We start from the raw sequence: 24585 nt of genomic DNA, 5'->3' as shown, positions 1-24585 counted from the left end.
AAATTAACCTTCTTATCCAACAGAATGTGTTTTGGGTCATGGCAGTGAGCAGATGTCTATAATCTCCCGCACGTGGAGAATTTCCATAACATCAGAATTAGCAAGAAGTAAATAGGGGAAAAAAACCCTGAATGGAAACAAATGGAAGACTGACATGGCTGCGTTCCACAAAGTACGTTCTGCAGCTGCATCACTGCTCTGGAACAAAGGAGAGTATAATTATTGTTGTTTTACTTTTATTTCCCATTAGCAAAGCAAAAGCAAATGAATGTGGTTGTTATTTCTGCAGGGGAGAGCTGGCAGAGGTGAGTGTATGAGGTCAGGGAAATCATGAGGAGACTTTCTTAAGCCCGAGTAGCTCATGCACCCAAAGAAAAATCTATCAGTAAAATTCACCATTCACACTGTTCCTGCAGGGCTGAGTCAGGCTTCTCAGATGCCCTGAGGATAAGGCTCAGCCACACCTGCTGGGGTAGGGCAGGACTTGGCTGCTCCTACTGTAAGGCAAGTCAAGAGTGAGAACTGCTTTTGGGGACAGCTACTTTTGTCATGCTGGCCCCCACTCCCAGTGTGCTTCTTCTTCCAGGGAAAGCAAGGCTTGCCATGGCCCCTTCCTGTAGCCAAGGGTTTCTAGGTTCACTTGTAGGGCTGAGATGATCTGCCATACAGGCAGATACTCAACCCACACTACTTGCCTCAGTTTGTTGCTTCCTCCTTATTTATGGCAGTAAGAAATGAAGCCCGTCATTCTGTCTCCCTTCTTTCTTTGAATTTTGGAGTTAGTTCTTTGGCCAGAGACTTGCACCATTTTTTTGCTTGCAAAAATCATCACTGTGGATAGAGAAAAATACATTAACGGTAATTGAGGAGGGGACACAAAAACAACAAAGCAAGTGAGCTGCAGGATGGATGCCACCAATCTGTGTACAGTCGGCAGAAATTCGCAGCATTTTCAGAGAGGGAAGTGCAATAATTTGTGTGAGAAGGGTAAGGGGTTGCTCTTTTAATTCCTGTCCCAGCTGCAGAGGTCGTTGCTTGCTGTGTTCCTCCACATGCCTGTCTGCCATCAATCCTGGGCTCTTCCCAAGCGCCAACCAAAACTGAAGGAGAAAAGTACTTGGTTTAATACCTCTCTTTCCAGTTTTCTTTTTTCCTGCATTTACACTTAGCAAGCAGACAAAGCATGACAAGAGGTCATGCAAGGCCTGCTGCTGTGAAATGTCTGCAAAACTGTGCTCAGTTCCAACACAAACCCTTGACCTGGCTGGCCAGTGAGAAAGGGAGCAGAAGGGAGTAGAGGCACCACTACTCCAGTGAGTGCAAGCCCCAGTGATTCCTAATGCACAGGAGCACCTGGGAACAAGGCAGGGTGGGACCTGCTCATGCCAAAGGTGTCTGGAAGTCCTATTCAGCCCTTAGTAATCAAGGAATTCCTTATCCTTCAACCAACCAACATAGCAGAGCATGTTAGTACTTGTGGCTAGTAATGACATGAACCACCAAAAAAAGAGCATGCTTTTTGTCATTAATATGATCTTTAATAAATGGAATAATGCACCATTTTTACAGCAAGCCTTTTCTCTCAGGCCTAAAGAATAGCCTTTTAAATGTTCTTATCCAATGTCTCTGTATCAATACAATCTCTTTATTTAGGTTTATATATAACAAAGCAATTCTTACAAGTATTCATAGAAAACTCTGTAGTGGCTTTAACAATGTCAGCTTTCATAGTGGCATCCACAGATGATTAAAAACCAAAAATTAGCTTTTTATTTCATACTCACACTGTTCCATGAAACACAACTTATACAGCATAGCAAGGGTATTGGGCAGCTTATACAAAAGAAATAACTGAAAGCAATTATTTATAAATTCATACATGATATTTCCTCATTTGTTTGAGAGGAAAACCAAAAATACCCGTTAAGAAAAGGGTTCTGATGAGACTCCATATTCTAGGATTTCTCCCCCTCTTCCCCCAGAAAAGCTCGCTCAGAAAATAATGCTCTCTTTACAGTCTTTCATGAGGAAAATGGCAGTTTCACATCATCTTATTTCAGCCTTTACAGAAGACCAAGCCCTAGAAATTAATTCTTGCCATGTTTATTTTCCTCTTATACAGCATTTTGGGGGGGAAAATAATCAATGGCAATTGTAAAATATGATTCCAGCTTATATAAATGTGAATAGAGCACGCTTTCCTCTACAGACAAAAAGCAGACAAGAAACACATACATACAAACCATTTTAAATACGTTTTAACAGTGTGAAGGAGAGGGAAGAGTCACCAATCAGGAAATTCAAAAGTGACAAATGAGTCAGCTATAACTTGGACTTGCCTGTTTGTTCTTGTGACTTCTTACAAACTACAAAGACCAGAAACATTTAACCATTTTCTGAATAAACATGACTGAAGTGTGAAACTTCATGATACAGTTCTGAAGCACAAAAAAGAAAGTGAATCAAGTGCTCTAGAAATAAACCTCACACATTTGCTGTCTTAAGAACAAGTGAGTGGGCTACAAAAGTGGAGGTTTGGGAGATCTTGGACCTAGGAAGTCATAAAGGCTAATTATTTCTGCTTTAAAATAGTTACCAGGCGAGATGCTGTGCCCTGATGGACACACTCCAGTGATACATCTGCAGAAGCCTGCAAGGACTGAGAAGAAATCCTTCCTTCCTGTGCTGTGGAAGCAAGGTGTATGCATTGAAGTTAACCAACTGAATGACTTGCAAATTCAAACAATTGCTGATGAAAACAGGAACAGGCTTTGAAATATAGCTGATGATTAAGCTATGAATTAGCATAACTCCAACTAGTTCCTGCTTATTACACACGTGTATATTAAACCACAATGAAATGAACAGAAATGGCCATAAGAAGTAATTTGTATTAGTAATGCACTGCTAAACAGACCTGCATGGAGCCCATGTCAACATTAAAGGGCCTTGGTGCAAATGAGGATTTATCTTGAACCCTTCCACTCCCACTCCCCCTGTGCAGTTCCACTTCTGGACAAAGCCACAGCTGCCCTGTCCTGACCCAGCTCCACAGCCTGAATCCATCAGCAACACCCAGCAATGTTCAGGAGCCAGGGCTGCCCCCTGCAGTCCCACATTCCACATCAGCTTTCCTAGGGCTAATCCTCCCCAGAAACATTCTAACACCACAGCCAGCAGAAGCCACCCCTCCTTCACCCACAATCAAAGGCAGATTCTTGCTGTATTCCAAGAGCACTGGGCTCAGCTGTGAGGCGATGAGGTGCCCATTCCCTCAGACACACAGGTGCTGAACAAAACATCCATTTGGATTTGCAGGAGCACCCACACCTGTTATTGCAGAAATGGAAGTTCTGCCTCCAATTTTACTCAGTACAGAAGAAACCCTAAATGAGAAATCTGATTTGTTACTTTTTTATGTGAAAACTGAACCTACCTGGGGGGTGGGTGAGATCAAAAAGGGATGTATTTCTATAGCTACAGTTTCATATGACAATAGAGAAGCCTAAAATGTTATTGGATTTAATGGACTAAAATACTATGTTTAAATGGCAACCACACACAACTATAGCTACTACATAAAAAAGCCTTGTAAAAATTATCACGTGTTAAGTGTTTTGGGTTATTTTTTGATCTTTGAGAGAGGTATCTTAAATTACTCAGCTTCAGATAAAGCTTGTCATGTGCATTCCCAGGTTTCTCTCTCTCGTAAATCCATTCCACCCAAACAATCAGCGACAAGTCTGTCACGGGAGATCTTGAACTACTGGACTATGTGTCACAGTCTGATCCCAGCTTTACTGTGATGCACTACAGACAATTTTAAAATGGCATATGAAACCCCCCTCCCCCACATTATACTTTCTATCAGTGCTACCATCTGATGCTGTAACTCACAGAATTTAATCCTGGAACTTACACACAACATACATATGCATCTAAATACATACAGAGTTTACATAAAAATATATATATCTGGCTTCACTGCAATATGTATAGATTTTTCAGTGAAAAAAGGCTTGAGGTTGAACAAAAAATAGTAAGCACGCTTTAAAAAGAAGGTTAATCTATTTACGTGTTAAAATGGACACTGGGATACCAGACAGAAAAGTTCAAATAATCCAAATTTATGTAAATTACTAAATAGTCCAGTCTACGATCCAACTTTCAAAGACTGATCAATCCAATTTCAATTTACTTTGATGAGCCGCTACAAATTTTCCAATTAGACATCAGGTCATTTATATGCTACTGTGCCTGGCAATTATTATTTTTATGGCTTAAACCCAGACTATTTCAGCTATGGGACCAGCCATCAATTTTATACAAGTAAAAATTACAGCATAATTAATTTCTAAAGTGTAGACTAAATATGTCAATTTTAAAATTCTCCCTAATTAGGCAAGAAATGTCCACAGTAACATTTCAATGGCAAACTTTTGTATTTTTCATTAAAGAAAATTATAATCTGAACATAGACACAGTAATGTTATATTAATGGATATTTTTTAAAATTTAAAAAAGAAATATTATTAGAGCAAAAATGCACTGAACACTATTACTAGGGCATATACCATGTATGCATATATATTTTAAAGTAAGAATTCATTACTATTAAGTTTGGGCCAATAATTTATTCCATAAAATTAAAGAACTTCCTTATTCTCCTGTCTGAGGCAGGCAGGATTCCAGATTTCTTTTAGAGAAAGCTGACAGGTAAGAGGATCTGAACTTTCTGAACCTATTTATGAGATAGGTGTTTTTTGTTGCTTATTTCCTGAAAATTGCCAGCATCTATCTTGCATTGTTTTGTGCCCAGTGCACTGAAAAAAATCAAAATGTGTTGCCTTTGAAAATTAGGTAAATTTCTATATGAAAATAGGAGACAAACGAGTGGTACCAAGAAAGCAAAACAAGAATGGAAATGTTGTTTCTGAAAATATTCTAATTATGATACTATCAGAAGGTTTTCTTTTAAATTAGGAATACCTTTACTTTAGTTGTGCAGTGTAAGTGCATCTTGGAGTTTCAAGAAAGGCCTTGGTAATACCAACTGGCTAGCATATGAAGCTGTAAAACATTATAAACAAATTCAGGGAAGTGTTGTAGATAATCTGACCTGTAAATATCAATTTTAGAAGACTATGAGGCATGTCTGCTCAAAGGGTTAGAATTCACATTCTAAAAACCACGTTTTGTTGGTACTCTATTACAGGAAACAGAACAAGAGACAATGCATTAACCTAAGCAACTCTCCTGCTTCTACTAGTAAGCCATTTTCTATACCCAACAAGATTTTGGATTTTGTCTTATACAAACATCAAAATGTTTGCTCAACCATTTTACTTGAATTATCCATTATAAATTACCATTACAAATATTCTACTATTGCCTATTTGACAGTGGCACAATTAATAGGTATTTACACTACCATTCTATTTTAATTTTGCTATATTTATCTTGTCTGCAACATACATGAGAAATTGATAGAAAATTATCAACTTTCATAATTCTCATTTTTTTAAAAAAACCCAAAATAAGCAAAATTGTAATGCACAAGGAAAAAAATCACATTTGTCTTCCTTGTTTATTGTACAATATCAACTATCCCCGTGTTTGATTTGTAGAATTCTTTTTCTTACATGTATTTTGTTTGGTTAAGGATGATTCCCTGTGGCACAAGATAAAATTTAGTATAATTTAATTTACAGAGAAAGTGTTCTATGGACACTGGATTATGTGCTGTGAGGAAAAAAAAAAATGGCATTACTAAATTAAGCATTAAAACCAAACTGCTAATCTGATTTCATCTAGCTGTACAGAATTACAGTATTTTGGTACCTACTTAAGAATTTGCTATGACTGACCTTTAAAAAAGAATAGATTTTTATCTATTTAATCTATAGGGTATTTCATGATAAAGTACATTTTTCTATCATGTTACAAATTATATTTATCCATGGTAGATTGCACAGCCAATCTTGCTACTAATTGTAATTCATTCCAAAGGCCCTCCAGCAAGTAATAGAAATAGACAAAGGAAAGAAAAAAAGTATCTAAGAATGTTGAAGGAGAACTGCAGAACAACATTTTCATCTGGTATTAAAATTATTTTGATTGCATTGATCACTAGAAAGTTGGATTTCTCACGAAGGCATGGCCTGCAAAGAAAGGCTACAAGACTGGTGCAATTCTGTCTCAGCAGAAAGCAGCAGCAGTCAGACAAGTCATTTTTCTCTCCCCAGAGTAGTCTGGACTAGAAAAAGTCCTAAATATTGTTTTCAGCCCACATTCTGAAATGCTGATGGATGATACATGCAAGGCAAAGCAAAAATCATTGGGAAAGGAGTGAAGAATCCTCAACACCACAATGTGCTCTGTGCTCACCAAAAACAACACCGCACACTCCAAATGGAGACTCACAGGACGCCAGGAGAGAAGAGAGCCACAGTGAGCAAAGTGAACAGAATGCCAGAAATTCTGATTCAGGTCTTGAAACCCAGCTGAGCAACTGGCAGGTTTTCAACATCTGGGACCTGAGACTGCAGCAGATGGGAAGCCAGAGAGTGAATTAAAAGTCAAGCCAGAAGAAGGCTGTATTTTTAAAAAGGGGAGATATAACTGTATTATACAGGGGGAAAACATAATTATGCCTCAGAGACAAGAAGTACTATTTGAACTGGTGCTTAAAGAACATAGGGAGCTCAAAATGTGCCTTGTGGCTTGTATTTCTACAACTACACTTAATCAAAGTCTAGATTTATAGTGCTATCTCTTGGAGATATCTAGGAGAATCTAAGAAATGTTAAGAAGCATTACAAGAGAAAATCATAGGAATCAAGCATAAACAAGGGATTTGGGGGAACAGCAAGAATCAGATGTAAGCAATGCATGTATTAGGTGAGTTGTATCAACAGATAGTGAAGAAGAGGGTTGGCAAAGTTTATCTCAGGGGGAAAAATGGTAAAACGGCAAAGAAATGAATGAGCTTAAAAGCAGAGAGCATCTGCTTCAGTCAGCTGAAAGGAGACAGGCTGGGGGAGGCAATTGTTTGCTGCCAGTATCCTGCCACAGGAGTCTGGCAGGCTGACTAAATTGATTTTCTTTCTTTGAACATCACCAGTTTTCAGATGAAATGATAAATCTTTGCTTGTTACCAAAGACTGATGTGTTACACCTTTTTATATCCAAATACTTTTTACTGGAGTGCTTTCAATTGGAATGAGTGGAAGGCTATTTCTTAGGTGGAAGGAGGTTCTAACTAATAAGAGAAAATTAATTTTCTTTCAGTAGACAGTAAAACCAATCATTCCAAAACCAGGAAAGGTTTACTTGAGATAGTGAAAAAACCATTTATCTCAATATATATTACATTCACATTCACTGACAGCTAAAATCAATGTGCATACAAACTGAAAGAAGGGACTAAGCAGAAGGAAAAAAAAATCCCCAACCCTCCCCCACAAACACCCATGAATTTTAAAAGCATGCAATAAATTTTAACAAGATGAATGAGGGCCTCAAGAACTCTGAAAGGAGGATGAGTTTCAACTCAACTTGGCAACAACAATCAATTAGGATGCACCTACCTGCATAAATAATCAGCCTGATTTTTACCCCATACTGTCTGTAAGGAGGTAAATCAGGAAAGACTTGTGACTCATCAGAAAACCGTTTTGTGCCAAGTAAGAGTCACCATTTTTTTCTCTGTGTAAACAAAATACGTTCACAACCTATCTTCACTCAAGCTTTTAAGTATGACAATTATTAATATTTCTGAATAAAATGTATTTTTCAATGTACATCATTAGTGATCTAAATAAGGTTTTACATAAATACAGGGGGTGAAACTGCACACAAAATAAAATGGAAAAAATGGCTGACACTGTTTCCTTACATTTGTTCAACATTTTGTTACTCAGCTTCACAGGCTGGCATCTACTACTATAAAGGAAACACATTTTGATTTGAGAGGATCAAAGGAAAGGTACGGAGCTCAGACTTTTTTTGTTCCTTTTTGAAAGCCCTTTCAAGTTGGGGGAAAATTCATGCATTGTCACCTCTGAGCACAATGTGATATTGGCAGCTGCTTCAAGCTGGCTACGATGTGCAAAGTTCACTGTCATGACCGGCTGACTGCTCAACTGTCAAGGAAAAATTAACAAATACAAAAATGGGAACACGTGGCAGTTTTAGAAACACACTTTTCAATAAAGCCTACTGTGAACTATAGACTATTGCACATTTCAACATGACACAAGGAAAATAAGGAGTTCAAAAGAGAATACACTTTGTAACATAGAAATATACAGACTAGCTTGTGCACAGAAATCAAAACATGGTTACAAGACACCACTGCAGTCAAACCTGTCTTAGAGTCTGCTTATGATCTTAGTGACCTTAAGAAACTGGTCCAAACTGATTATCAGCAATACTTTTTTTTGTTACTTTTTTTTAAAAAAATATTTTGAGACCACATCTTTGATACACATATATATATTCCGTGGTCAAAACAGACAGACTTAACTTTAGCGATACTAAATAAAAGTGCAAAAACGTTCAAAAAATAAAACAAAATAAAAAAATATGGAAGCATAAGCTAAAAATTTTCTGCATAGCTGAAATCTATTTAAAGCGAGTCCTTGGTAGGGGTTGCTGACAGGAGGAGAAAGCAGTTTTTTAAAATGTCTTCTGCACGTTTGTTTCAAATAACGCAAAAAAAAAGGTCATTTGTCGGCTTTTGAAGCGTTTCACAGGCAGTTCACCCCTGCGTCCTTGGAGACCATGGTGGTGGCAGTGCCCCCCTCGGCAAGGTACACAGCAGTGCTGGACTTGGGGGGCACCGCCTGCTCGCCGCCGTTGTTGTTGACCTCGCAGTGCAGCGGCTCCGTGGAGATGACCCACGTCGACGGACGCCATCGCTTGAGAGAGTACGGAGTTTTCACTCGTTTCTTGATCTTCTCTCCTGAGCCTGATTTGCCATCTTGTGAGGACTCACCTACTGAAGGAAAAATAACCAAACCAAAGAAAAAAACAGAACAGAAAATAGTATTATGAGGAAGGTAAGATTAGACTGGAGTCCAGGGTTGTTACTTAGGTGAAACAGAACAAAAGAACAAAATCTTTTAACACAGAGGCAACCGTGTGGAAGAGGAATGACAGGTGTATCAACTACAACAGCTGCCACTAAAACAAAGGCTTAGATTCTGTTCTTTGTCAGAAATTACTTCAGTGAAGTAATTTGTGTTACCTGGAATGCACATTGGCATCAAACAGGAGAATCAGCATTTGACATTTGAGGGGCTTTTGCAATCATAGTATTTTATATTACCTGTAATAGGAGGTACAAAAGAACATTGCTACTACAGGACAGCAAAGGCTAAAATTTAAACAGTGCAGTGTTAGGTCCCCTAATCCTACTCCACCTGGCAAAGCATTTCATCTGAAAACAAAATAGTTCATTCTCTGTTAAGTCAGGATTTGGAATGCTAGGTTGCAAAACCAAATTTAATTGTGATAAAAGCTCAGCAGTTGAAATCTGATTGTAAAAAAACTTTACACAATCCCTTCTTTTAACTTAACCTTCAATTAAAGAAAGTCACTGCAATGATCTTTTTTCTTTATCTCAGTAAAATTTCAACTCACATCAACATGTTAAGACAAAAATTAAGGTTTCCTATTTAAAAGGAAGGCATTTCATTGCTGAGCATTCAACTACATTTCTTGAAAGGTATGTTCTCGTTTGGTTTTCAACCTTTGATTTCCAAGATGCCTGGCATCTCAGTTTACTCCACTAGTATCACAGCATCTTCCTAAACACAGTCATGAGATTTGTAAGCACCTTTCAAGACTACAGTGACTTCTAGAAATATATTTTCTTTAAAATGCACACCAGGAGGTCTTTCCAATAGCTCAAACAGGCTTAAATCTAGAGGATGTATGTAATTTAACTATAACTACATGATTACATTCTTACTGTAAAAAGGAGAGCCCCATTGTAACCTCCTAGACCTCTGGCCATAGAACTCTCAAGGAAGTTTTCTGAAATAAACTATTAAAATCAAATCCTTCTCTAATTATTTGGATTAATTTTTATGTACATGCCAAATTGATGACGAATTGCTCTAATTGTTGGGGCTAGGACAGCAAAATAGAAAATACCTGACCCTCTATTTAGGCTGAGCGAATACAGTAAAATCAGTTGCTTTAAAATCACAAAGCATATAAGTAGTTATTATAATAAACTATTTAAATCAATGAGTCTTAGAGACAGCTACTCTTGAGAGAATGAGGAAAAGTAAGGAAAAGAAGGTATAATGTGCCCCTGCAGAAAAAAACAGCACACTTTTTCAATATGCTTTGCAGCTACAAAAGGTAGGAGCTTTGCAAGGAATAATGAAAGTTAACCTAGAGTCAGAGTGTTTGGTTAGAAAGAGACAGATTTATTCTGTGTATGTGGAAGAATGATAGTGATCTAATGTACTGGAATTGATGGAGACAGGACCTTATCAAAAAGACTGAAATTGTGCTGAGAGAAATTACATTTATATGAGATTTAATAAGTATGCTTTGAGGAGAGACAGAAATAACTTCTATTCAAGCAGATGTATGCAGATATGAGGTAAAAAAGTGTTAGGGAAACTGTTCAGTCCTGCAGGCACTTACACGGCATACTACTGCTATCCAAACTACTCGTGGCTGACAGATCCAGTGAATTAGGCCTCTGTGCTCTTCTAGTCTGGGTCTGCCCAGGATTTCTCACTACATTCTGGACACTGGTCGCAGCTGTGTCTGGACATGGATTACTGTTGTTGTTGTTGGCGTTTGTCCGGCCGTTTTCCAGGGGTCGCTCCCTCCTGTCGACCAGGCGGTCCAGAACACCTTCATCATGGCCAACCTGCTGCTCCCGCCTCAGCAAAGGCTCGTGCTCGTCGGGACTGGAATTGATGTTCAGCCGACTGTCCTCCCCACTGAACTGGTTCTGAAGCATTTCCTGGGCCCTCTGCGCTACCGAGCTGCTGCTCTGGCCAGAGGGCACCGTGCCATTGGCGTACTGGGTTGTGCCAGCATGAGAGTTTATGCCGTGGCTCCTTCCAGCCACCCCGTTCATGGTAACTGTCACTACGTGAGGTTCTGCAGCATTGATTGTGTTCATCTTGGCAACACCTGTTTCCACTTGCTTCAAATTTGATTTGTGCTTGCCACCAAATTTTAGCCGTGGCTCCTTTGTTGAATTTTTGGTGTTTAGAGGGAGGCTAGTAGGCCTCTTCGGAAGGTTCTGCTGCTTGGGTAGAGGATAGACCTGAGCAGATGGAACATCTGGAATCAAACAGGCCTGACCATTGGTTGCTTGTGTGAAGTCTTGTTGTCCTGTCACCTCTACTGCAAGTTTTATCAGTGGATAAAGCAAGCTGGAACTGGTGCTGCTGAGTGGATCCGGCCCGCTAAACTGCTTAAGTGAATGTTCCATCAGATTCTCATCAGAGCTTTCTTTCAGGTTCTTATCCACTTCTTTCGGATCCAATTTATTTGTCTCCAGGTCCTCCTCTGTTAGCTGCAGACAAACAGGGGTGGGCCCCCCTGGCTGCATGACATTCGTAGTGTGTAAGTTTGTTTCATCCGAATAAGGCATTTCGGATATGGTGGTCATGCCAGTGCTAGGAGTGAGGCCAGTTGTATTGGTGGTGGACAAACTGGTGACACTTGTCTCAGGACTAGGGATGCGAGCTTGTGCTTGTTGCCGCTCGTAGTTAATGGAATTTCTATTCTTTTCCCCTGATGTCAGTGGTGTAGAGGACATTGAATGTTCAGAAGAAATGTTCTTCACTATGCTGTCAGTGTGGTGGATTGAATCTTCAATGTAGGAAGAGGAAGAATAATCTGGATATGGCCTTATCTTTGATACACGTCTATGATGTGACAGATTCCTTTAAGAAAAAATAAGTGGTATTAAGATCATATATGTAAAAATCACCTCAATACTATAATGCCTCTCATTTAAGAGAGCTGGGTGTCCTTCCGTTTCTTTTAATGCATAAACTAAGGACAGATACAGTATAAACTGAGGTATTTTGGCAACTTCCTTGCAAAGTCTGGGGATAAGAAAATTGGTTTTATTAGGGGAAAATTTCATCATGGATGTTATTTCCTAAGGGAACAGTAATCTTCTATTTGTCCAATACACTGTTTGTCCAGTTGGCAAAGTACTGATAAGGTTCTGTTCTAGATGCAGAGAAGTGATGCTGAAAAAGGTCAACAAAAATCCAACAGACAAGATCAAAAAAGTGATGCTGGGAAAATGTCACAAGGTCCTAAACCATGAAAACTCTACTATTGTGACAATTTAGGTATTCTATGAATTGAACATAATATTTTTTCATGACAATAAACACTGTCATATACAGTAACATTATTCTTCATCTTCTCTTCTGGATTTCTAGAGTGTAGTATTAAGCTCTAAAGTCAGTTCTGCAAATTCTCATTCCCTCTGGATCATATATAAGCAGAGAACAGGCAGCACTTCTCTTGCTTGGGTCAGAATAATAGTGACTTAAACAATGGCCCTGCAGTTTGTTAACTGAAAAACTACAGGTTTGAGACTTGGTAATTTCCTGAACTCATACTGACTGCAAATTCAGAGTTTTTAGCAGAACACTTTAAACAGAAGCTTTATCCATCATTTAGCAAGTGTACTTAAAGACAACTCACTTTGTCATTTCGTACCACAGCAAGCCTGCTGAGACAGTTTGCCTAAGCTCAGGTTAAAAGGCCTTCTGTGAGAAACACAGTTATGTACATAAAAGGTGCCTGAATTCTGGGGACACACAGGAGATGTTAAGAACACAAGCAATTGGGATTATGTCATGCAATACCCATATGCAAACTAGGTCATGTAACACACGCCACTTAATGGGTGCACCAAGCTGTAGCTTCTGTCCTGGAGTGAGCCGAGCGCTGCACTGGGCATTTCCTGCTTGTAAAACCCAAATGTGTTCTCTTCTTACCGCTCATTTTGCATGGCAGTTGACATAGGGTTGACTGTTGGACTAACTGATTTATTTCTCTCCCAAATCATCATGAGTTCTGCCATTCTCTCCTCAGCACACTGTGCTGTAAGTCGAGCTTCCGCATCTTGATCCCAACAGTCTTCAATTGTTTCTTTAAGTGACCTCACAGCCTGCCAGGAGACAAAACTCCTTTAAATTATTTTACCTTTATATTGTGCTTCTAATTTACTGTTTTATGGCAGCGTTCTGTATGCCTGAAAACAGTCACAAGCTGGTGAAAGAGAGAAACAGAAGATACACAATTTCACTCAAAGAAGATACAAAATTTCACTCATTATTTTCACCTAATAATAGCAATTTGCAAATCTAGTATTATCACACCTCACACACATCAACTGGGAAAACACTTAAAAAAAGCTACATTCACCAATGTCCATACAGCCTTCAGCCAGCCCTCTGATGGATGCATCCTCTGCTCACTCTCCTTGCCTTATGAGAGCTGTGTACTGAGGATTGCTGATATTCTGGAAGTGCTGCCATGGTTATGCTCACAGTTCTGCTAATGGTCACTGCCTCGCTCCCCTGCACTGTATGCAAATAACAGCCATGCTCACTTCGTCACCCTTGTCTCCCTCTGTTTACCACAGTCACATCCAAATGTCTTGTAAGTATCAATGAATTTGTCTGCGCCATGGGAGGAGATTTTTGCTGCACTTGTTTTACAGGTGCAGAAACAGAAACACACACGTGTTCCTGGCTTCACACTGTGGGATGAACGGTACAGTCAGGATTAGAGCTCAAGACCTCCAAAACATACTGCCATATGTTCAGGGAACTGGAGAGGAAACAACTGAAATGACGAGCACTGAACACTTCTTCTTCCACTCCATCTGGAGTACAAAAGCCAGGCAGACATTTATGGGCCCCTGCTGTCAGTCTGTGGGCCATGGAGAGGATCTGGTTTGCCAGCACAGCTGACATCTACAGCCCAGCTTTAACCTCTCCAGCACTGAGGACTGTGCATAATCCCAGCTAGGCACTAAGGCATTCAGTGGGTCCTGCTGACTGTCTCTGTGCCAGAACTGCCTTGTGCCCTTCTGGCACTGGAAGCTAGGACTAGCTCTGAGCATCAGCCAAGAGCTCCTCACCCACAGAGTGGGCTCCTGGCATCACTTGCATCTGGCAATCACTGCTGCTCTGAGATGCAGCTCTGGCTCACAGGTGGGGATGAGCTCCCCCACAGGCAAACCTTTCATCTCCCTTCCTACAGCAGATCACAGAGGGGATAAGCCAATACCCTCTCCTTAGCTGAGTGTGAAGTCCCTGGAGCCACTCAGGGTATTAGCCAGGGTCTGGCCTTGGAAGGATTTACCATAAAGACTCCCACCTAGACTGAAAAACTTCCCCATAGCACTTTGTGACATTCAGTAACACTACCCCAGTTTCACTCTCCCTGATGCCCAAATTATTGTGGTCTCTCCTTTCCCTGATAACCCTTTGATTCTGGGACCCTGGTGACCAGCTCTGTCTTCCCTATAGGTCACTGACCTTGCCTGCTCTTTGTACTGTCCCTGTGCCATCAGGTCACTGGCTGCTGGCCCCCATACTGAACCTGGTACACAGCACAGGGCCTGGTCTTTTGTTCCTGATACCCTTTGGCACCTGAAATAAACCTCACTGGAACTTTATCATACAGAAGGCCCTTCTGCCTCTTCTTGCTGAGCAAGTGTGTGTGGATGTGTGAGCTGGACTGCTTTGCCTGAATTTCCCCCAAGCGGCTTTTCCACTGCAGAGGCTTATTTGGATCTAGGCTCCAGCTCCACACCTAAAAGGCACTGCTACAGCTGAGGGACATGAGTCCAAAAGCACCCTGAGGGACAAGGGCAAGATAGGGTACTGGATCTATTTTCTCTCCCACAACAAAATGCCTTCATTCAGCTTTTAGGACTTGATTTCATTACAGTTTAGACAAAGTCAGTGGACACCCTAATCTCCTGCCTTGCCTCTTTGCAAGACTCTCTCCAAGAGATTTCACCAGCAGCAAATTCAATGTTTAATTGAATACTGTCTGTCCTTTAGCAGACCCCTTCCTTTTGATGAACTATTTACAAGTACTAGACTCATCAAAAAAGATAGAAGGATCCAGAAATTTGCATTATTCTATTATTCTGTTAGTATCCATCAGTGCTGACCTCTGAAGTCAAGCATGGACGCCACTTTGTCAAGAGAGACAAGAATACTGTAATATTTCAACAGTTTATAGCCCTTGAATTATTTTATGTATATCTTGTGCTCAGGCTGTTGCTTTATACTGGGGAAAACAATACTGCTAATCAAGGTCTACAATATAACATAAACGGTGAAAAGGACACATGCATTTCATTCATAGGTGAATTTACATGAAGGTGTTATAACCCAACATGTCAGCAGAACTTTAAATAATGGGGAAAAGTTTTTTATTGCATGCATACAATACATACAGGAGGTTAAGACCTGGGTCCAGAGTGAGGTGATCTGGAGCTTAATTTTCTACATGATCTGCCCTAGAGTGGTCATTCAGATATTATCCTAGACTGGCATAGGGTGGAGCAAGTTGTTTGACACCTGTGATTATTCTTCTTTTCTCTTAAAGCAATGGTGTAGATCAATTCTTAGAGCTGGAGTTATCATCATCATTTTGATTATTCAAAAAAAAAAAAAAATTAGTAACAACACAAAGAATGTGTTAGGCATTTGAAATATGGGCATCATCTAATAATGCTGGAGTCCATCAGCTTGCTCAAACATAATTAACATTTAAAATTGTAGTCTGCAAAACAAAACAAACCTTGAACTGTTTTGGTTTTAACTATCTTCAGAAACAGCTGTCAAGCTTGGTTCTTCCAATGCTGCATTCACTAACATGAGTATAGTTAAAACAGCTGTTGTTTGATTCCCTGTATATTCTGGGCACTGATTTCTCTTTTTTCCTCTTCCCCCCTTTGCCCCCGAGACTGGCTGGCCAGAAGTGTGTAATGAAAGCACCTCTTTTGGGAGCTCTCAGCTGGGTTACAACATGTTTTACTGCAGTGTACCACTGCAGGCTATGCTCCTCTCTGAAAGCAGGTTCCTACGTATTTACAAGCACCAGCACAGGTGAGGCCTTGGGCTCCCCCTTGTCTGCACAGTAGCTACAGACTTATCAACCATCAAAGTCTCTGAAAATTGAAGGGTATCATTTCCATAAGGGGATAACAAGAACTATCTTTTTAAATAACAGTTAAATATGCCATTTTCATACTTGCAATTAAAGCTGTATTACCTTGTATCAGGTGGAACGCAGTAACTGTCTGCATTGCACTTTGCTTGTAATAAAAGACAAACAGCCTCTCTAAGCCAAGGGGATTCACATTACCTGACCTTTCCTGCAGATGAAAGCAAGCCCAGACTCTCACCAGAGTTCAGCTGACTTGCCCTAACTTGTTGGCCTGCAGCAGCAAGGCTCTAAGCCATAGCTACACTCAATTCAAAACAACAAACAATATTATGATGTTTATAGTCTTGAAAATAAAAATTGCAGATCAAATGAAGCTATATAATTTTTTCATGTAGTTATAATGAAATGATTGCTAGAAGCTTTAGCCTCTGCAAGTCCTGAGGACTATACAAGTTCAAAAAAGTTTATTACAATGTTTACCAATTTTAGTTTTGGAAGAGCATATTGATGTTTTTGCCAGCTATTTTAGTTGGTATTTTAGTTCAGTTTTATTAGTTTATAAGATGTCAAAAGGCAAAAAATGGCTTTGTGTTTCTCATTCAGTACACGAAGAACACACAGGCATTTCATGCACAATACTGCAGATAGTATCAAAAATTAATGTAACAGGTTTATCTTCTATATATCACGCTGCAGCATGCAAGAACAACAACATTTTTCCTTAAAATAAATTCAGTTTTCACATCAATAACTTGCAAAAACTGAATTCAATATTTAAGAAGTCCAGGCAGAAACAGCTCCCCATCCTTAAATACTAACAAAGAGGGAAAACCCCCCAAAACCTAAAAAATTGCTTTTAAGAAATGAGAACACCCTGAAGCTGCTTAAATCACTGTTTCTTTGAAAATATTCTCTCTCACCAGGCTGTTCTCCTTCCAGGCTTCTGGGAATTTTGGTCTTTGCTTCTCTCTAGACACCAAGACTTGCATATCTTCAAAAGTGGGATGGTTCCCGACTTCAGTCTGGAAAGCCATCTGGTACTCTGGCACAGATTCCCCTGTTAGCAAAAGAAAGAAAGGGAAAAAAATCAATCACAGATTAAAAGACAGAGCAAAGGCTTTCAATTGATGAAAGGCATTATCAAAGTTGCTGTCTATCGAGATGTTCCCCACTTTCCCCAAAGTCTGACTTCCAAAGAAAGCTGAATTAACTGCATATGAATTAAGTGCTGTTCAGCAACCTTTCAAAGGATAGCATCCTCAAACTTTGCAGGTTCAGTGGCACATTTGGAATGTCTTGGAGCCTAAAGATGACACCTACTTTCTGTGAAATGCCACTGACTGATTATATTCATTCAGAAAGAAGCCCAGCAAGATTACAAGCCTCTGCACATAAAGTACAGCTGTAGTACTGTAGAGAGTGTATTCTGCATTTTACATTCATTCTGTATGCTGTAGCTTGGGAAAAAGATGGTGGATGTGGCACAATCTCATGTGTAAATGTTAAATCTACTTCCTTTTGGTTTATGTTACAGGTAGGGAGGATTTCCCTGAATTTTCAATGCCCCATCATAAATAAAAGTACAACTGACTAAAGGCTACATTAAGTCACAGCATTTCTTTCATGATGAAAAGCCCGAAAGACCCTTCGGACACTTCTATCAGTTCTCAGAACTGGAAACACTGCCTTTGCCATCAGCCTAACTCTCAGTGTTTTCAAACTCTGGACAATAATAACAACAACAGTAATAAGGCACTTGGCACGATGCCTGCAAACCGCCCGAACAGGTCACACCGAGCCTGGAGCACGAACCCCGCCTCGCCCTCAGAGCCACCGTCCTGACAAGCACCACCTCCAACACTAGATGGCACCGACTTAATGGCTGAAGCAATTGAGGGAACTACCTCCCTTCTGCACTTCCAAAAACTCGGGCTCGGGAGTAGCTTTGGTTGCTGGTGCCACTTCCTACTATTAAGGTTTTCCTCAGTTCTTTTTGTTACCTGGGAAGAGGTCTGTACATCTCATGAATATCTCCCAGTAGATAAGGCCAAGTGCATACATATCTACTTGTTTCAAAGCAGATTCACAGTCCCTCAAGTTCACTGCTCCTTCAAGCACTTCTGGGGCCATATAGCGGATCGTACCAACCTGAAAAAACATCAAACCAAAGCCTCACATCAGGAAGTCATTTCCAAATTCAATACCAACCTACTCTGGTTGGTATTTTCCACAGTTAAAAAAACACAGCTTATTCCTAATCCATGTCCTCAGCTTCTAGATTCTTACCAGTCTAGTCATAACAAACGCCTTCCCCCACTCTTGGTATGTATGTATGAAAACAAAATTATTTTGTCCCTTACTTAATGTTCTCATATGAAGCATGATATAGAAGAAATGTTTCTTTTTCCAAATTACTCTGTTAAACACCAAGATATGCATCATAATGGAAGAGAATTCTGCTGAATATAAAACTTATTCTCTATTCCTGGACTGTCAGCAAGGTTCCATCCTACATCTTCCACCGTCAAAGGTTATTAACAGTTTGGAAGATATCTATTTATTTTCACTAGGACACGTGTTAGATTAGAGCACTTACTCATCAGTACTTGTACGACAGTATTTTGTCGAAGGACTACTCCACATCCTTGCATTTTAGCCAGCAGTTTCCCTGTTTCTTTGTTCATTATGGGAAAATCTAGATGGAGCTGTTTTGCACTAGGCATTTTCAAATTAGCATTTGCTTTCTAAGGGAGGATGATTAGCACTGTGTAGCATGTTCTTTAAATGACATATGAAGTTTTTCTGTAAAAGCACAGACAACTACATTGAACCATTAGGCACTCTTTCTTTAAAACAGTCTCACTGTATTTCAGTAGCCCGTATTAGATGTGAAGCAGAAGATGCAGAATGTGGTATGTCACCATTTCAGAAAAATTAACACCAAAACCAAAAATTAAAACCAAAGAATGTTTGGTCTTCAGTCAACATTTGCAGTACGAGACCAAAGGGACCTGTACCACACAGAGAACATGGCAACCAAACCTACCTTGTGTCTTCTCATATCTCACACAGAAACTCCAGTCTGCCAATCTACTGCCTTTCAGAATGGCAGGTTTGTGATGACTACTTTGAGAATAAAACCAGTTTCTTCCTATGGACACTTCAGCCACTTCTCATCCACACTACAGTCACTCCTCATGACAGAAACTGTACCACCTGAACATTCATCCAAGCATTTGTACTTACCTCACTAATGGCTGCATTGTCCTCCTCACCTGGTCGTACCAGCCTGTTCCCAGTTAATTTCATGGAGAGTCCAAAGTCACTGATCACACACGTTCCATCATTCTTTACCAGAACATTGCGGCTGTTCAAGTCACGATGGGATATTGCAGGTTTGTAATGGTCTGTGTGGACACACCAAAGTGCTTGTTACTATATGAGCAATTCTACTGTTTGCCAAAATTGCCTCAGCTACTAAAAGCAGAGAATCAACTTATTCTTTAGAAAGCTAACGTTTTTGCTTCTTTACAATGAGCTCCAGAAGAAGCTGTCTAGACAAAACTGACTGGCATCCAGAGTCTCACTGCATCTATATGATGTATTAGGCTACTGCCATATACAATTCTAATGTTTGCCAACAATTTCTTCCCAAGGGATATTTCAGCCTGACTTTGGCAGTGGAGACATTGTGTATTTAAACACAGACCTGCTGCCACAGCCCTGACAGCCATTCCAAATACTCTGTCATTTCCACACTCCTGTGTCAAATGCAGCACTGATTATTTACATTATAATTGGAATTACCATTGGCTCTTATTCCAGAGAGCCTGAACATATTCATCTTGCAAGGGATCTGATCTTTTCCAAAGAATAATCTCAACTGTTCTTAGTTTTTATTTATTTTGTTAGTAAAGCAGCCAGCAGTACAGATCTCATTTTACTGTGGATTTATTCTACACCATGAGTTCCTTCCTAGCATTCACAGACTGTGGCTGTCTTTCCTTTATGATGGAAAGCTTACACATTTGCTGACTGCTAATGGACACACCTGTCTGCACATCTCAAAATTATGAAGTTAAGATGAGAGTTGCAGTTTCAATGGCACATAGGAATACTGATTTGGGTATTTTCAGCACTTTTAATAGCATCTTTAGTTGTCATTCTTTGCTAGTCTCATGCTTAACATTTGAGATACATAGTTTGAAATTTTAATCCAAACATTAGCACCTTAAGGCAGATATAATGAAACTAACCTTTTATTTACTGCCAAAAACCTAACATTTCAGTGCCAGGCCATATTCTGCAGTGTGATACATCACAGATCTCAGAATATCTACTTTATAATTATGATACTTTAGCTGCTGAAAGGCTGGCTGAAGCATGCATGCAGAGACAGAAAAATCCAAATCAATTCATTGTCACAGCCAGTGCTCTAATAAAGTACCAGAAGTCCAGCAGTATTGTTTGTACACAGCAAAGACTAGGCCCAAACCCTCAGCCAAAAATCCAGAGATGTGATAAATAAAACTACAGAGGGGTTACAAGATTTAACTTTATACCATTACAGTTCATACACAAACTAAAAATTGCTTTGGTGATTTGTTTCTGAACTGCAGAAACAGACACAACACTCATCTGTTTGCCCTGTACCAGAGAGGCAGTCAGTGCTTCAGGTCTTCAGTAATGTGTTGCCATGACACAGCAGCACTGCACAATCTGCCTGCTCCTGCCTCTCCTGGGGCTCCCCCACCTCGGACTCGGTGCTGTCACACAAGGGTCACAGAGCCCACAGCACAGGGCTCTTCACAAGGAGGTAACCTAGCAGAAGTTCTCAGTAATCTCTATTGCATTCATCATTTCCTACTCATAGTAGAATAAAAGAAAGGCTGGAATCTACTACCTGACAGAAATAAGAATATACTGGAGATCTTTGCATCCCCTCCTGGCCTTACCTCCTCGAGGCAGCTCCGTGTGCAGGTACGCCAAGCCCCGAGTTATAGAGTGAGCCAAACGACAAGAGCTCACCCAGTCACTTGTGTGGAGACTCAAATATTTGCACAAAGAACCCTAAAAAAAAAACCCCGAAAAAGACAAAACAAAAAACACAGATTAAAATAATGGTCCAGTAGAATAACTCAAAATCTTTTGGAGACTCAATTTTATCCACTGCTTCTAAAAGGCATAAACCTACAACTGCTTATGTGTTTACCCACGTTTCAAAACACAAGATTTGACTGAAGTTTCATTAAATTCCATTGCTGCCATTTAATTTCTCTAAAGTGGAATAGAAATTTTATCACAGAATTGCAAGGATTGCCTCTAGAAAAAATTATATTTATTATAAAAGTTTTGTTGCAGAACAGAATAAAGGTAACTACAGACATAACAGCCTGGGTTTCTAAAAAGTGGGCTTTAGACCATTATCACTTACAGAATACCCAACATCTCTCACAGGTCTTGCTATAATCTATTTATGTATCAAAACAAAACACCCCAAAGGCAATTACAAACATGCACTGAATTAAGATGGAAAAAAAGAATGTCATGTTCCCCTTTTCTTGAAAGTGAAGTTAGATGTGTAAAAATGGGGCTTCTTCTAGTGACTTGCCATGAAATCTCTAAGAAAATCAGAAGGAAGTGCGTCAATTATGATATTGAGATATTCTAGAAACTGAGACTGTTATCCAAAACAAGAGCCAGACACTGCAAAATGTGACACCTCTGATGCACAGTCTCCAGTGATAATATATTTAGTTTAAACAAGCTAAATCACCAAACATAAAGTACAAGTAATCTGCCTAACTCTACATGCTTATTATATTTTTAGGACTAGAAACTACTCTGTTTTTGCCTATTTCAGTCCATAATCTTCAAGATGCACCAATGTGTATCATCTTATCAGATGCAACTAAATACAAAATAAGTTCTATAATGTTTGGTTCATAAAAAATTTGGAACGAGTTCCTTTCACATTTTTCCTTGTTGTTTACAGCTTTTTAAGAAATTCAAGCCCTCTTACTAGCCTCCAAATATCATCAACTTGATTATTTTTCTTGGTTTAGTGGGTTGAGGTTCCAGCCCATTCTAACAGAGGTCACAGGACTGTTGTCATGATGTGATTGGGAAATATTCACTGTATTAAACCAGCTTCAAGATCTTTCTGCTACAGAGCCTCCCACCACCAGATGTTTTTTAAATTAGCTGAAGGCTGTGATTTTATGCTTTCAGTGAAGTTAAAATGATAACCAGGAAAAGTTTTAGTCAAGTTTAGAGAGAGAGAGAAATATTTGTAATTAAGACTATCTTGTCAGAGCCATGGGTTACATGTTAAATTGGGGATATTTAGTTCTGACTGTAACTTTTGATAAAACTGATATTTTTAACAACTAGAGATTCTATTTGTGTTTTAAAACAATTTTTCTGTTGTTCTAAAGGGTCTGGCTACTGGGGCTATAGTTCTGTGACCATTATGTATTTCCTATGTCACCCCTCACAACTGACCTACCACAACTCAGAGCCTCATCAGAACAGCATGTTAATTGATAAATGCACATATCATTCCTTTTCCTTGCCTATTTCCTTCAGTCTGAAGGCATGTTTGGACAAAAACACAACCTGGGTTAAACCTATTTGTCTTCCTTTCACCAAGGTAACACCAAGAACAAATTTCTGTGTAAAAATGCCCTGGTGTTCCTATTTTCAGGAAGGAAAGTATTTTGAGGGAGAATGATGTTTTGGATGGGGAATATTTCACCTGCACATCTTGTATTGGTTAGTCCTTATTGAAATCAGATTTATGGCTCCAGTTTGAACACTGCAATTCCCTTCTAGCAGGGCTGCCACAGCAGGCTTCCTTTTCTGCTGTTAACTCCACATACAGCAGAACATCTGCTCACTGAATTACAGATCACACTGTGCATTAATTACACCTGCTGTGCACTTTTTCCAATGACTTCCAAACAACCAGTGGATTGATTTTAGACTAATCTTGCTGTTCTTAATACCACATTGGGAAGGAATCTGATAATATGATGTCATAAGCTTCATCTGTACATTTAATCAGGTCATTAACAGAGCCTGTTTGCATAAGCAACAAGACATAATTTTCAATCAAATTGCATTTCAACTGAAAATCCTTTCATTCAAGAAAACAGCAAAACCAGATCAGCTGTGAAGATAGCTATGCTATGCCCTCCCAGGAACAGAATATCAATTTTATTTCACTTGATCACATGAAAATACACCAGTTTTGTCAGAATCACATGCTTTGCCACTGTCCACCTGGTATGGGCACAACTGACCTTTTCCATGGTCACTTCTAGCTTCTGCAATCTCTTCTTAGATGCCAGTTTTACAACCTGACATGATCATGAGTGTTCTCACTTAAACCTTTCAGTTAAGACTCTCTTTTTATATTTGTGCTTTGTTGCCTTAAGTTGGTATATAGTGTAGATGTGTGTAAAGTTTAAAGTATATATTTACATGGGTGCATTTAACTTTCAATACAAGCATATACACAGAGCCTAAAAACCCCTAAGACAGGCCATCATTACTCAGTACTGTTCTGCTCCTTTTTGCATTCTAATAAGCAGCTTTGAAGCCTCCATAATAGATCAGGCTTCAGCCATCTCCTTCACACCCTGCAGGAAATATGAGCTTGCCTACTTGAGACCAAAAAGCCTGTTAAATATATATATTTAACTGCATAACTAAGTATTCTTTCCCATACACAGGCAAAAAAAAAAAAAACCCAAGATAAATGGTGACACCATTTTCTTGCATTTTCACCTACATATAACCCCCATGTATATTTTATGATTTTTCAGGAAAGCTATTCACATTCACACTGCATATTTTTTAAATGGTTCTGTATACACTCAGAACATTAAGTATCCTGTCCCATGAATTTGAGAAATGCAAGCACTCAGCTGAGGAGGTTTGAAGATGTGTTTAGTAAGGCCACTTTCTTAAGACATGTCCTACATCACCAGTATATGCCACAGAAAGCTTTAAAGAAGATAATGAAATAAAATAGCACCATGATTTACAGTACCACAAACTAGTTTGACAACAATTCTGTATCTATTACATTTCACTGTAAAAAAACCCCACTACTCACAGCTATTGAGTGAGGTCATAAGACAGAGATAATGTCTTAATATTAAGAAGTTTTAAATTTATTAGATTATTTTTAAGTAAAAACAATTCTTCAAATTCTGTCACTGAATATAGACAGAATTGATTAAAAAAACCTTGCACCAAAACCAAATACTCCAGAGCTAGTAATTTGTAAGACTACATTTGGTAGCACTAACTAGGAAATCTAAAAGAGTATTACAGTAACTCACAGTAAGGTCCATTAAAAATGTCATTTATATG

General features: G+C 39.3%; 1 protein-coding gene across 2 annotated transcripts in view; it reads right to left on the bottom strand.

Moving 5' to 3' along the window:
* Positions 1–1527: 1527 nt before the first annotated feature.
* The window catches only part of BMPR2 (bone morphogenetic protein receptor type 2), a 105990-nt gene continuing 82932 nt past the window's right edge, over positions 1528–24585 (bottom strand). Inside the window, exons 7-13 of one of the 2 annotated variants that reach the window (XM_083865466.1) lie at positions 21159–21273; positions 19450–19610; positions 18204–18351; positions 17124–17260; positions 13005–13177; positions 10666–11927; positions 1528–9001 (exon numbers count right to left, since the gene is read on the bottom strand). In XM_083865466.1, coding sequence (XP_083721592.1) covers positions 8751–9001; positions 10666–11927; positions 13005–13177; positions 17124–17260; positions 18204–18351; positions 19450–19610; positions 21159–21273 — 2247 coding nt within the window. In that variant the 3' untranslated portion in view covers positions 1528–8750. The remainder of the gene's footprint in view (positions 9002–10665; positions 11928–13004; positions 13178–17123; positions 17261–18203; positions 18352–19449; positions 19611–21158; positions 21274–24585) is intronic. The other variant, XM_083865467.1, reaches the window with a different exon arrangement.

Source organism: Zosterops lateralis (assembly GCF_965231275.1).
Source record: "Zosterops lateralis genome assembly, chromosome: 7".
Taxonomy (NCBI): Eukaryota; Metazoa; Chordata; class Aves; order Passeriformes; family Zosteropidae; genus Zosterops; species Zosterops lateralis.
Note: the sequence above shows the minus strand (reverse complement) of the source record. Positions and strands in the feature narration are given on the sequence as shown.